General features: G+C 42.0%; 1 protein-coding gene across 1 annotated transcript in view; it reads left to right on the forward strand.

Annotated features, from left to right (window-relative positions):
• Positions 1 to 13,206, forward strand: part of LOC134929624 (collagen alpha-1(I) chain-like) — a 70,855-nt gene that overhangs the window by 24,925 nt on the left and 32,724 nt on the right. Inside the window, exons 11-15 of the mRNA XM_063925209.1 lie at positions 10,021 to 10,074; positions 10,153 to 10,206; positions 11,730 to 11,783; positions 12,944 to 13,015; positions 13,097 to 13,132. Of these exons, the coding sequence (XP_063781279.1) occupies positions 10,021 to 10,074; positions 10,153 to 10,206; positions 11,730 to 11,783; positions 12,944 to 13,015; positions 13,097 to 13,132 (270 nt within the window). The remainder of the gene's footprint in view (positions 1 to 10,020; positions 10,075 to 10,152; positions 10,207 to 11,729; positions 11,784 to 12,943; positions 13,016 to 13,096; positions 13,133 to 13,206) is intronic.

Here is a 13,206-nt window from a genome sequence, read left to right on the forward strand (position 1 = left end):
CTTTTGTGGTGGTAGAAAATAAGAATTATTGCCCAGAGATGCATTCTGCATCGAAAGATCTGACACACGTTGTCAAGTTGTTTCCTTGGGCTTATTGTACTACTATCGGTATAACTCCTAGGAAGATACCTAAAAGGCTACTGCTGGTGACCTCACCAGTGGCATAGCTAACTTTTTGCAGGAGGGAGAAAAAATGGAAAAATAGGCGACCCAACACTTCATCATGGAAGATCCACTCCAGGCTACCGCTATCACTGCAGAGATGGGAGGGTCTTTCACACAGATGACTGGTTGCAGGTCAGACTTAAACCATAACCTGCTGACAACTGCCTGTCAATCAGGGATTTCTTCTCTGCACCTTGACCTATCAAAAGCAAGAGCTCTCAGCTAGGTGCAAGATGTAAGAGTGAATTCCAGCCTTGCGGAGTCGGTTCTAGACCAAGTAGAACCAAGGGCGAAAAGTCCCTTTGGTGTTTCCCTTAAATAAAAATATATCTAGTACATAGCTTTTTTAGTATTTGTTTCTGGAAGTTTTTCGGTTGCATACGGGGCAAACATAAGTCTATGAAAGCAAAGGTACGCCATTCTGACCAAGGAAGCCTAGTTCACAGATTTAATGCAAACTCCCAATTTATTAGCACAAATCCCTTGCCTTAACAGCTTGGACTGATACATTTAAAGAGATTCTTGGATTAAGCCAGTGGTTCTCAAACATTTTTGAATCACAACACCCCAGGAGTATCAGAATTTGTTTCACGGCACCCCTAGGCCAAAAGTTTCCTATTGAGAGATTCAGGGGGAAAAAAATATTAAGTAAACTGTGTTTAGATGTCATCTTTAGGTTCAGTTATGTGGTGAGGGACAAGATTCATTCTGTTTGTCCACATATTTTATGATTGGATTTTAATTAGTCCAGGACCACCAACCCAGGGCACCCCTGCAAGTACCCCGAGGCACCCGGTTTGAGAACCACTGGATGAAGCAGTAAAGATTCTGATCTAGAAAATTAATTCTAGAATAAAGTCTAATTTTTTTTTTTTTTAACATTGATGTAAAAGCAGAAATCAGTTGAAACCCAGTACTATTCAAGTTCAGGTTGTCACACTGGGAACCATTTTAGCTTACCCACTAGGGGGGGACTTAGAGTAATTAGGAGGAACTGTAATTTATGAAAGTCTTTACAATTATTAATCCTAAAGTAAGAGACACATTTCCTGAACTTGGTGCTACATGCAATACTAAACAAATTAAACTGAACTTTCAAGTTGAACCTGTGGAAATTGTGGTACCCCATAACTTTGCTTGCTAAAGTGTACCCCATTGTACAGGGTACCGCAAAGGCAAAGCCATCCCATTAATTCCATGTTTCTGAATGCTGTGCTCTGCCTATGATAGAGTACTCCCCACATACCTTTTCTCCAGGCCCAGGCTTGCATAAGTGCCGGAACTGTACAAATCTGCATAGTCACATGTGTATGTCCCCTTTCTGGGTACGCGCAGATTGATTCTATAGAATATTCACTACACAAAATGATGTAGTGCACGTGTGCATTAAGACTGGGTGAATGGGGATATGGTCGTTAGGTCAACCCAACTTAGGTCGACCACTGAAGGTCGACAATGCCATTAGGTCGACATGCATTCGGTCGACATGTACTAAGTCGACAGGCCAAAAGGTCAACATGAGTTTTTCACTTTTTTTCATTTTTTTTTTCATTTTTTCATACTTAACGGTCCACGCGGACTACGATTGGAACGGTAACCTTGCCTTCGCTCGCCATGCAAGGGGACATGGTGTACTAATTTGGGTTCCCGTCACTTTACGGAGAAAACGACACCAAAAACAGTCAAAAGCTTCATGTCGACCTTTTGACCTGTCGACCTAGTATATGTCGACCTAACGCCTATGTCTACCTAATGGCAATGTCGACCTAATGAGTGTCGACCTAAGTTTGGTCGACCCCTACCCGGGTGAATGAATCCAATTTTTTTTTGTTAAAGTACTGTAGTTCTTTGTCTTCCTCCTCAGTTTTCACCAAAAGTTATCTCCCTGGTCTACTTTCTGAGGAGGTGTTTCTGCTTACCTTATGCAGCCCCTGTCCAAAAACTGAAAAGGAAAATTCTGCATTCACTAGATTTCAAAATAAGTCTAACAGAGACTATTCATATATTTTTCCTGCCCAAGGAAAGGTTTGGCCACCTCCAAAAAGACGATAGCCAGATGGCTGCAACAAGCGATTCTGGAAGCATACAGTACATTGTAGCAAATAAGCGGCTCTTTTAAAGGCACAGCTATGAAATCTATTTCTACTTTCAGGTCGGATAATGTAAGAGCTGCAGGCACCAACCTGTATTACTCACAATCATGACACATTATAGAGTTGCTGTTATAGAGTACAGTACATCAGAAGCATAGGTGTGCGCAGGGGGGGTGCCTGGTGCCCCCTAATGTCCGGCTCCCCGATCTCACATGCCCGATGCAGCCGAGCAGGCTGATTACTGTCCCCTCTGCGCTGCACCCTGTCAGGACTGCATTACTGAACGGATGCCTGGGTTAATCAAGGGTGCCACTGCCACCGGCTTTCAAACTCCCGGCTCTACCTCCATGTACAAAAACAGCATGATGTGATTACGTCATGCTGCTCGCACGCCCACCCACCACACCCGCCACATGCCCACCTCTCTCCTTCTGCGACTGTCAGTGAGTGACTGACTTGTAAGTAAGCTGCTGCAGCTTGCAGGGGAAAGAGAGGGGGAGCCAGACCAGGCAGAGGAGGAGCAGTATAATTGCAGTGAGTGCCATCAGGGGTGTTTGTTTGGTGCACACCACAATATCTGACAATGTATCTGCTTTATTAGGACTGGTACAAGGGTGGATATTTTATATTGCGATGACCGTCAATAGATGGTGCTAGACACGCCCAAAAGGTGGTGCTAGACACACCCCTCCGACGGTGCACCCCCTAATAAAATGTGCTGCGCACGCCTATGATCAGAAGTAGCTGAAGCATTTGGTAGAAAAGTGCTGCAAGAAGTAGTTAGGCTTCCATATTTATATATTTAGTAAATCTTCCAGGTGTGTAGACTGAAGGAGAGTTGATGCAACTATAATTAATTTTTCCTCACGTGGAATTTTCTTTAACCTTCAGTCTTATGTGTGCCATAAATAGAGTGAAATTCAATTTCAGGCAAAGGGTGTGAATTGGTGTTGTCGCTGCATTAAATGCTGGCAATGGCACTGCATTTCACACCCTTCGCCCGCCCTGCCGAGTCCTGAATACGGCTTGGAGTAGCAAACACTTTTGTGCGAGATTGGGCTGATTCGGGGGACGGATTATTTTGCCCACAATTGAATTACCCCCATAATACACAATTACACATTTTATTATAAGTAAATATTTTTTTACAGAAGGTTTTTAGTGTTTATTTTAATTTAAACACTGTGGGTTTGATGTACAGTAGTTATTTATTTTATTTATTCATAGTTTTTTGTACAGTACCTACATATTATGCAGTGCTTTGCAGAGGATATGCATCGGGCGCGTCCATCTGACCTGCGCACATGCACTGGCCAGTGCGTGTGCGTGACCCTTCACTATGCAGCCGCAAGGTGATTGACGGCGTTTTGTGGGCATGTCAAGAGCGTTTTCGGGGCGGCTGCGTGACGTCACACACAACTTCTCTGAGAAAAAAAACTTGCCGGACCACCTGCCAGCGCAGCCAGGCTGCGCAGGCAAGGGTAAACCTCAAATTGATGCGTTCGCAATTAAATTGCAACCACATCGAGGGGTGGTGCCACACACATGCTGGGCAGCCTTGCCTTGTGCTGGGTGTCACCCAGCATGTGAGTAGATTGACGCTCCATTATATTGTCAGTGTACTAGGGTTTACTTTATCAGAATACAATTAACCTGGAGCTATAAGTCCCAGTATACCCATGGCTGGTTCAGTATGTGCCTCTTGAAGGTTTTTTCTTATTTTACGATCTTTATAATAAACCCACCTCACCAAGGGGTTGGTATATTTTATAGACATTCATAATGTCAACATTAGAATGTCGCCATATTAGCCATGTTGACATTCACCATGCTGGCACTCCCCAGAAAATCCCAGTTTTCATGATGATGGCCACGAAAACACATAGGTCTATGAACTTATCACAGATCCTATGTGTTTTTGCAAGAAAACATGTCATTTTGTGGCCTGTAAATACAGGCTTTAATTGGATTGCCCAAAAAAAATAAAAGATTGCAGTAAAGTCCAGTTTTTACCACCCGAAAATCTACCATAGGCAATTGAATTTCCCCCTACTCCTGGGACAGATTTATTTGCGCACATGTAGTACAAAGAGGGTGAATTTTGTGCAAAAAAAAAAAAAAGACTCGTGTCCAATTTTACATCAGCCCATGAGACTAGTTTGGGGAGTGTCATTTTTGTCTTGGCGATTCCTTCTGCTTAACTTGAGGTATATTGCCTCAGGGAATCGAGGGAAAAGACATATGCTGGTGAGGACAATATGCATTATTTTTACACTAAATTAAATTTTAACCAAAACATAAATAACTAAAAATACTTAAAAAAGAAAATAAAAAAGCGCAAAGACTAAAACATTCACTTATTCTATTGTAACTTATTCTTGTTTAAACAACAAATAGGAATTATGCTAAAATGTGTCCCGTCATAAAGCTAAAAAAAAACCAAAGACCCTCACCATTAATGGGTTAAAGAGTACATGAAGAGCATAAGCCTAAATAAATACTATGATATCAGTACTTAAGGAGTGGTCAAGTTTTAGACTTTTCTTTTTACTCTGTCAGAACATTATTTTGTATCCAAAGAGATGAAGCACTTGGCAAGACTAACAACTTTAGCTAAAATAGTCCCATTTATAATTAACTATTACTTTTGGGCTCTGTCATATTTATGTAGCAAGCAATTACTTTGAAGTAATATGAAGAAAGTGGAGCAACTGAGGAAATATTTTTGTTCTAATTGGCAAGTGTGACTAACTCGTTTTCTCTACTACACATAGAAATGAGATTATGCACTGGATTACTCCTAGAAGTTATCTGGTCTTTTGCCAACCTACATTGTGCCAGAAAAAATACCTGCATACACAGTCAGTCAATTAGCAAGCAGTGATTATAGAGACGTTTGATGTCTTTTATACTTTTATAAACTGTGAATATACAACTATACTGTTATATTTGAGGGAAAGTATAACTGTTTCGTAGGTGGTTGGTTGATCATTAGAGATAGTTGTACTATAGTATGCTGGTTACAGCAATAGGATCCTGTATCTGTTGGGACAAAAGGCGTAACTGTGGAAGGCAATGGAATCGGCTGCCACCGGGCTCCTGTCTGTAGGGGGGTACCTCTCCTCCCATTACGTGTGTTCAGGGACACCATTCAATTAAATTAATTGACAGCCGTCACTATCTCTTCCTCCCTGCACCTTACAAGTAAAACCCTATTTATTATAGATACACATTTTACAACTGTCATACCCAGAATTAGAAACCACAACCTATTACACTGGAAGCAGGCACCTTACTGATGGAGCTATTTGCTCCAGTATAGGATGCATAGGAATGCTAACTATATGAAGTTACATCTCTGACAATTACAAGTAACTTCATATAGTTAGCATTTTCATGCTTACTATACAGGAACAAATAGCTCCATCAGTAAGCCACCTGCTTCCAGTGTAATCGGTTGTGAGTTCTCACCCTGGGTATGACACTTGTAAAATAATTGTCAGAGAAATAATCAGCATTGTGAGTGAGATCTATGTAGTGTGTGGCTGTACACTACATAGATCTGCCTAGTTACAATGGTTTTGATCTGACAATTCTGTGTAGCAGCATCATATAGTCAGAATCTACACTCTTGCAATGCAGGAACAACTAGCTCTACAAGTAAGGAGTCTACCTTTAGTGTAACAGGTCATGGGTTCTACTACTGGCTATGACTGCTAAGAAATGTGTGATTATATATATATATATATATATATATATATATGTTATATATATATATACATATATATATATATATATATATATATATATATATATATATATATACACAAGCTTGTGGCAGCAATCCAAAGTAAGGCAATTACTGACCCGGTGCCCTCCTAGGTACCTTGTTTAGCACCTGGTCCAATATAGCGTAGATGGAGGCGGCACTCGGACAAATCCACACCAGAGCAGGAATTAATGCAACGTTTGGAAGTGTTTATTTCACTTCTTCATCAGACATACACAGTACAAAAAACTCATGCCTTATAAAGGACCCCACCATATAACATATGTCGTTCCGCGGCACTCAGTCATGAATCACATCACAAGCATAAACTGCAATATTTTCGAAGATTTATTTTCTTCGTCGTCAGGCACAAACCACATAAACAACAGACATTTATAGAATTATATGTGATAATTCTATAAATGATACTTATCTTGATTGACATTACGACTATGTAATCATGAAATTGCTCTTCTATATATTTTTGTATGTTTCCGTTCTATGGGATGCCTTGTCCTAATGCTTGTACCTTTAGCTTCAATGTGTTTTTATTGTATATGTATTTGTTGGGGTGGTGGTCATACAGAATGTTATATTTGTGTATGCTGAGATACCAGGACTCTACACGTGAGTAAAAGCAAATAGAGGGGCACTCACCAGAATAGTTTTGCACTTAAAAAAGATAGCAACTTTAATGCATACTTATCAGCATGATTATTATACAGCTTAACGGTCGATGTTTCGATTCAATTAGGATCATCCTCAAGACGTGCAACTTTACAGCACATACATCATATATCATCTGTCCATAGTCACCAGCAGCAACCAGATAATGCCTGCCAGGCCCCTTAAGTACCCCAAAAGATGCAAAAATGATGCAACAACCCACGCTTAGCAGCCTTAACCATTATGGAGAGAGGGTGTGGGTGGGTGCGACAGCTAATGCATTCATTATCAATATACATAGAAAAAGCATATACCTAAAATAAAGACACCTCTCCCGAGAATAGTACTCACCAAGAGTCGAAGGCTCCGGTGTCCCGGGCGGTGAGCTGTATCCGGCGTGCGTTCCAAACATGGACCGCTGGAACGCACGCTACTTCCGTTGATGATCACGCATGTGTGGCCGTGTCACTTCCGCCAGCCACGACATGCGTTCCATTTGTATTATGGTGAACGGCTTTCATATGCATCACTAGTTAGCCACCAGTGTTAGGCACAGGTAGAGTGACCATATTATCCCTTTTACCTGGGACGCTCATGGATTACACAGGTTCTGTGGCTGAAATGTAAGCTTGAAGTCAGCCAGCCACAGAACCTGTGCAATCCATGAGCGTCCCAGGTAAAAGGGATAATATGGTCACCCTAGCACAGGGTGCCGCTGCCCCGCCTCCATACACATAGCGGAACTCGCAGCAACTCATCAACACCCGCCACTGGGGGCACCATGTTACAAGTATAGTCTTATAAATAGGCATATAAATGGAAAGAAAGTGGACAATGACTAGGGAGTACAAGGAGCCTGTCAGGAAGGCATCTCAGACTATGTACATCACATTAATCACAACCATGTAATCAATACGTAGCTTCCCCACACAGGGGCAAACATCATAAAAGTATAAAACATATAAAGACAAACAACATACACAAAACATTTTTTATACTTTCAATTTAACAAATATATAGGGGGGAGGGGCTCCATATTTATCTTGCTTCCGGGAAACTGGGACAAATTTACGCCACTGGTTGGGACTAAGGGAGAGATTCATTAAAGCTTGGAGAGAGATTAAAAGTACCAACCGCTTCTAACTGTCATTTTTGTAGCACAGCCTGCAAAATGGAAGAAGCTGATTGGTTGGTAATTTATTGCTTTCCAAGATTTTATAAACCTTCCCCTTAGTGTCATTTTTGGGGGAAAATGGGATAGTCCATAAGATGCAGACAATGTTGCGATTCAGGTAAGTCTGCCCATATTTTTTAAAATGGCAATAATTTAAAAGGAAAACCTACCTAGTTTATTATTTTAATATATCTCGACAGCACTCACACCTCTTTTCTTAGCTGCGCCCATTTCAACTACATAGATTGGAAGTTCTCTGCCATCCCTATCCTCTGTTTCCATGTCTGCATTTATTTTTGTACACCTTGTATGTCCCTGTTTTATAGATTTTCTGATTTCCCCACTGAGATGCACTTTGGTGACTTACAAATCAAGAACAGTACTAATAATAATAATAATAATAATAATAATTATTATTATTATTATTAGGGTATGCAGACTTTCATTCCCACGCAAAATGGCTTCATGTCTGAGATGGAGAAGATCAGATCTCATTCATTACTTTCAAATTATTCTGTGGCATATTTTGTACCTTCCAGCAGGACTCCTGTAGACAAGCATTCTTCAACAAATGCAGTAAAAACTTTCCCACACATAAAAGTGCCACATGTAACACAGACAGTCACAGTCTTCTCACTCTAATAATGTAATAAATGTATATTAAGATAAACTGTAAAGTATATGAGTTGACATGTCACACTATGTGCAACTTTAAATTTAGTGCACATATACAAAAATGCAGTTATCATCAACTAATAAACTTTACCCCGATCTATGGGATGTGCAAAGATATGTCTCCTACAAGGCCAGGTGCAGCAGGTGCATTGCACCAGGGTCCCTGAGGACTAAGGAACCCACTGCTCCCCCCCAGCAATGAGTTGTCCCCTGGCCCCCCACAGACCATTTTGAGCAATGTCAGATGAATGGCCTAGTACAGAGAACAGGGTGGGCCCCACTGTCTGAGGGACCTGCCCCTTACTTTAGGTTGGCAGGGTTGACCTTGTGTGTGACGGCCTGATGGAATAGTCCTGCCACCTATCAGTGCTGATGATCACAGCCACATACTGCCTTTAATTAACAGACAGCTGTACATTATTTCTGATTCACTGCTGTCTGTGAATTAAAGGCAACTCACAACCGGTGTAACTGCACTGTCAGAGGAAAGCACAAGGGGTGAGGGTCTCTGTCACAGACAGAGCAAAGGCTGCTGTGTTCCCGACCCACCATCGTACATGCCCCCTGTTCTCCACACCGCACAGGACATTGTGCTTGTACCCAGTTTCTACTTGTCACCCTCTCCTAGTCACCTACTGCCTCCCCCTGCCTTACATATCACCCTCTGTCTCTCTATGTAAACCTCTGCCTCCCCCTGTCGCCCTCTGCCTCTCCTTGTCACCCATTGCTGTGTGGCATATTGTGAACTTGGGTTGGGGTGGAGGAGGAGGGGGACCCAAATTATATTTTTGCACCTGGGCCCACCACTCACAAGTTCCTCCATTGTACAAGGCATACCTAAATATATGTATCTTACAATGGGAAGCATATCTAAGGGATGCTGTTGAATTGTGTCACCGTTTCCCTACTGTACTGAATTTATATGTAACGGCCCCTGACCTAGGCATTCTCAATTCTAAATACTAACTTTATTCAGGGCCATCTTAACATATAGGCACATTGGGCACCTACCCAAGGCCCCACAATTCTAGGTGCCTCTGAGCAGGGGCTGGTGGTGGTCACACAATCGGAGCGGTGAGGCAGCATTCTCTACCTGCCTCCTAGCCTGCATTCAGACAGTGAATGGTTGTCAGGATTCTGATTGGTGTATAGCTGTCCTTCAATTGGAGTGCTGATAGCCTTTCACTGTCTAGAAGCATGTGGAGAGACGGTGCGGGACTGCAGGAGGTGAATGTTATGATTTTTTTTTATAATTGGTTCCCGTGAGTGGGTGTGTAGGGGCCCCAATGCATTACTTTGCCCAGGGTCTTACTATGCTGTTAAGACGGCTATAACACTAGTCAGATTTTTACATGGAATAAATAGACTTCTGTCAAACTGGATTAGGATCCTATTGTCTATAATTATTGGTCATCTTTCTTGTATATACAGAACATTCCACCTACTGTATATATGAAACACATTTGTTTCTATTACAGGGCGTAACAGGGTTGTCTGGCATTCCTGGTTTCCGTGGTACTAATGGGAAGGATGTAAGTTACCATAGAATGTGCTGTTTAGTCTGATACCCACTGTGTTTGCTCCTAACTCTACCATCTGTCAATTTCCAGGGAGCAACTGGTGTAAGCGGAAAAGAAGGGGACATTGGAGTAATTGGACAGAAGGTAAGTTATTACATACATATTGACTGATTTGTTATAATTTAATTTCCAACCTTCAACCACAGTTTAAACTGAAATTCTGACTTTTACAGTAAGAAAGGAAATGAAACTGATTCTGTTTTATATGATAGCATAATGTGTTTGGGCCCAATTCATATTTATACGCAATGGCGATGTTTACGCAACTAAGCGATTATTGGTAGACTGCGTATTTGCTACAGTTGCACTGTGCATGCACCAAGTTATCTTTGTAGTAGTGCCCGCAGTGAGGATTTAAACGCAGAGGTGTGTATCAGAGGCGGATTTAGACCTCATGGTGCCCTAAACAAGTCCCCGATTTGAGGCCCCCCTTCCTTAAACAATCCTCAGTCAGCCCCCCACCTATCAATTGTAGCATGCAGGTCCCCGCTCATCATGCCGCATCCCCCCCAATCAGTGTATGCTCCCCAATCTGCCCCCCGCCAATTATAGCAGGCGGATAATAGTTGTACTAGTGTACTGTTTAGTATTTAGTACCAGTTATTTATATAGCGCACACATATTCCACAGCACTTTACAGAGAACATTTGGTCATTCACATCAGTCCCTTCCCCAGTGGCTTACAATCTATATTCCCTACCACATGCACACACATTCACGCTAGGGATCATTTTGTTGGGAGCCAATTAACCTATCAGTATATTTTTAGATTGTGGGAGGAATACGGAATACCTGTAGGAAACCCACGCAAGTATGGGGAGAATATACAAACTCCGCACAGTTAGGGCCATGGTGGGAATTGAACCCATGACCTCAGTGCTGTGAGGCAGTAATGCTAACCATTACACCGCCCATGCTGCCCTTAAAATCACACCTGTCAAAATCAGTCGTTCATCCAAGTTGGTTAAATTTGTATGAACAACAGGTTTTGTTCATTTTCCAGTGTTCGGGAGCAACTGATAGATTGTAATTTGCTCTCATCCATTACCAGATTTTCATTCCAACCAGCTAGATAATTGTATAGTGTGTACCTAGCTTTACGCCATTTGTGCACTGTTATTCCTTTTGCCATCTGTTTACTTTTGGAGACTGAGGGGAATATTTACTAAAGTGCAGGTTTTTAGAAGTGGAGATGTTACCCATAGCAATCAATCAGATTCTAACTGTTATCTTCTAGAAGGTGCTAGATAAGTGATAAGTAGAATATGGTTGGTTGCTATGGGCAACATCTTCTACCGACCCGCACTTTACTAAATATACCTCTGACTCTCTCCTTTATCCCAGCTGCCTTGGTAGAAACAGAGAGTAGTACCTGATGTTATATATTGCTAATATATTACCCTATACATCACTGATGAAAATAATTGCATACATACTTATCTACTGTATATATTACTACTGGTGATCCATCTAATGAACGGACTGAATCTAATACATTGTACTAAACAGACTGATGAGAAATTCTTCTAGCAGGAAATTGTTTGCAATATATGGAAGATTTATTTTTGTTTGTTGACAAGCTACAGAAAAACATATTCTAATTACAGGGAGACAAGGGAGACCAAGGTCCACCTGGGCCCCCGAGTATTGAAGGACAATTGGTATGTTGCAGGCTACTATGTGATTAATTTTCTTATACTGTATGCATGGGTTGGGATGCCGGTGGCCGAGATCCCGGGCGCTAGAATGCCGGCAGAGGGGTGAGGGCAACTAAGCCCCTTGCGGGCTCGGAGGCTTGCTGCGTCTGCCACAGGTTCTATTCCCACTCTATAAGTGTCGTGGACGCCCATGAGTGGGAATAGCCCCTGTTAGCCAGTATTCCGGCTGGCAGCATTGTCAGTAGTTGGGATTCCGGCATCGGTATCCTGACCGCCAGGATCTTGACTGCCGGCAATATAACTACATCCCGTATGTATAGTGGTTGCACAGTTATTGCATACAGATTTCTATCTGTGTCTTTTCTATTCAGCTATGCAAAATATTGGTTTTGCCTAAAATTAAATTCTTCACCATCTTAAAATACTGTACTGTGATGACTTGGGGTAATTAGATTGGTTGAGGGGTGTATTGGTGCAGTGTCTAGGTGATTAATCAGGATCCAAACACAGCTTTTCAGGTAAATAAATGAAATGGTGTTTTACTGGCAGCATAAATAAAACAAAACAACAAACGCCTAGCCCCCATTCAAGGCACTAACTCACTTCTTTGGCCCTGGCTACAGTTGTACAGCTAGTCTACAAACAAAGGACCAGATTTAGCAAGCCTTGGAGAGTGATACATTGCACTAACCAATCAGTTCCTGTCATTTTTCAAACACAAGCCTGTAACATTGGTTCGTACTTTATCACTGTGCAACTTATCACTCTCCAAGGCTTGATAAATCTGGGCCAAAGTCTCAAAAAGCTTTCCAGTACTGTCTCTCACGGCCTGGTGTAGCTAGCTGACCTGTTTTGGCCTCTAGCTTTTTACTTCTCAGCCTTTCCTGATACCTGCAGCTATAACACAGGCTCTGGCCTACTCACATTCAAGGCTCACTGGCCTGGCTTCTTCTAAATAACATGTAGCTCAGTCCCAGATTTTGGTGGCCTTCCCTGTCTTCTGCAGGTATAGGCTTAGGCCCTTTGACCTTCAGAAGCTTCCCAGCACACTGAGCTCTGACTGACTTTCGCAACCCCAATTGGGCAGGAAACAGGCCACAGTCTGTCCTTTGACACTTTATCATTATGGTGTTTAACAAACTACAACTTTTTGGTCCTTATAGGGTCCAAAAGGTGCAAGGGGTGATGCTGGAACCCCTGGAAAAGCAGGACCACAGGGTCTCCAAGGTCCCAAAGTAAGTGACTTTTCATGGGCAGTAAAATGTTAAATAGCCTGGAATATTAACTATAAATCATTTTTCTATCTGTGTTTACAGGGCTCACAAGGTGATACTGGAGATGATGGAGCACAGGTAAAATCTATGCAGCCTTTTTCAATTTTGTTCTTCTTCCACTACAGAGAAAAGGTTTCAGCACACATGCAGCT

The sequence above is a fragment of the Pseudophryne corroboree genome, chromosome 5 (genome assembly GCF_028390025.1).
Source record: "Pseudophryne corroboree isolate aPseCor3 chromosome 5, aPseCor3.hap2, whole genome shotgun sequence".
NCBI classification, from domain to species: Eukaryota; Metazoa; Chordata; class Amphibia; order Anura; family Myobatrachidae; genus Pseudophryne; species Pseudophryne corroboree.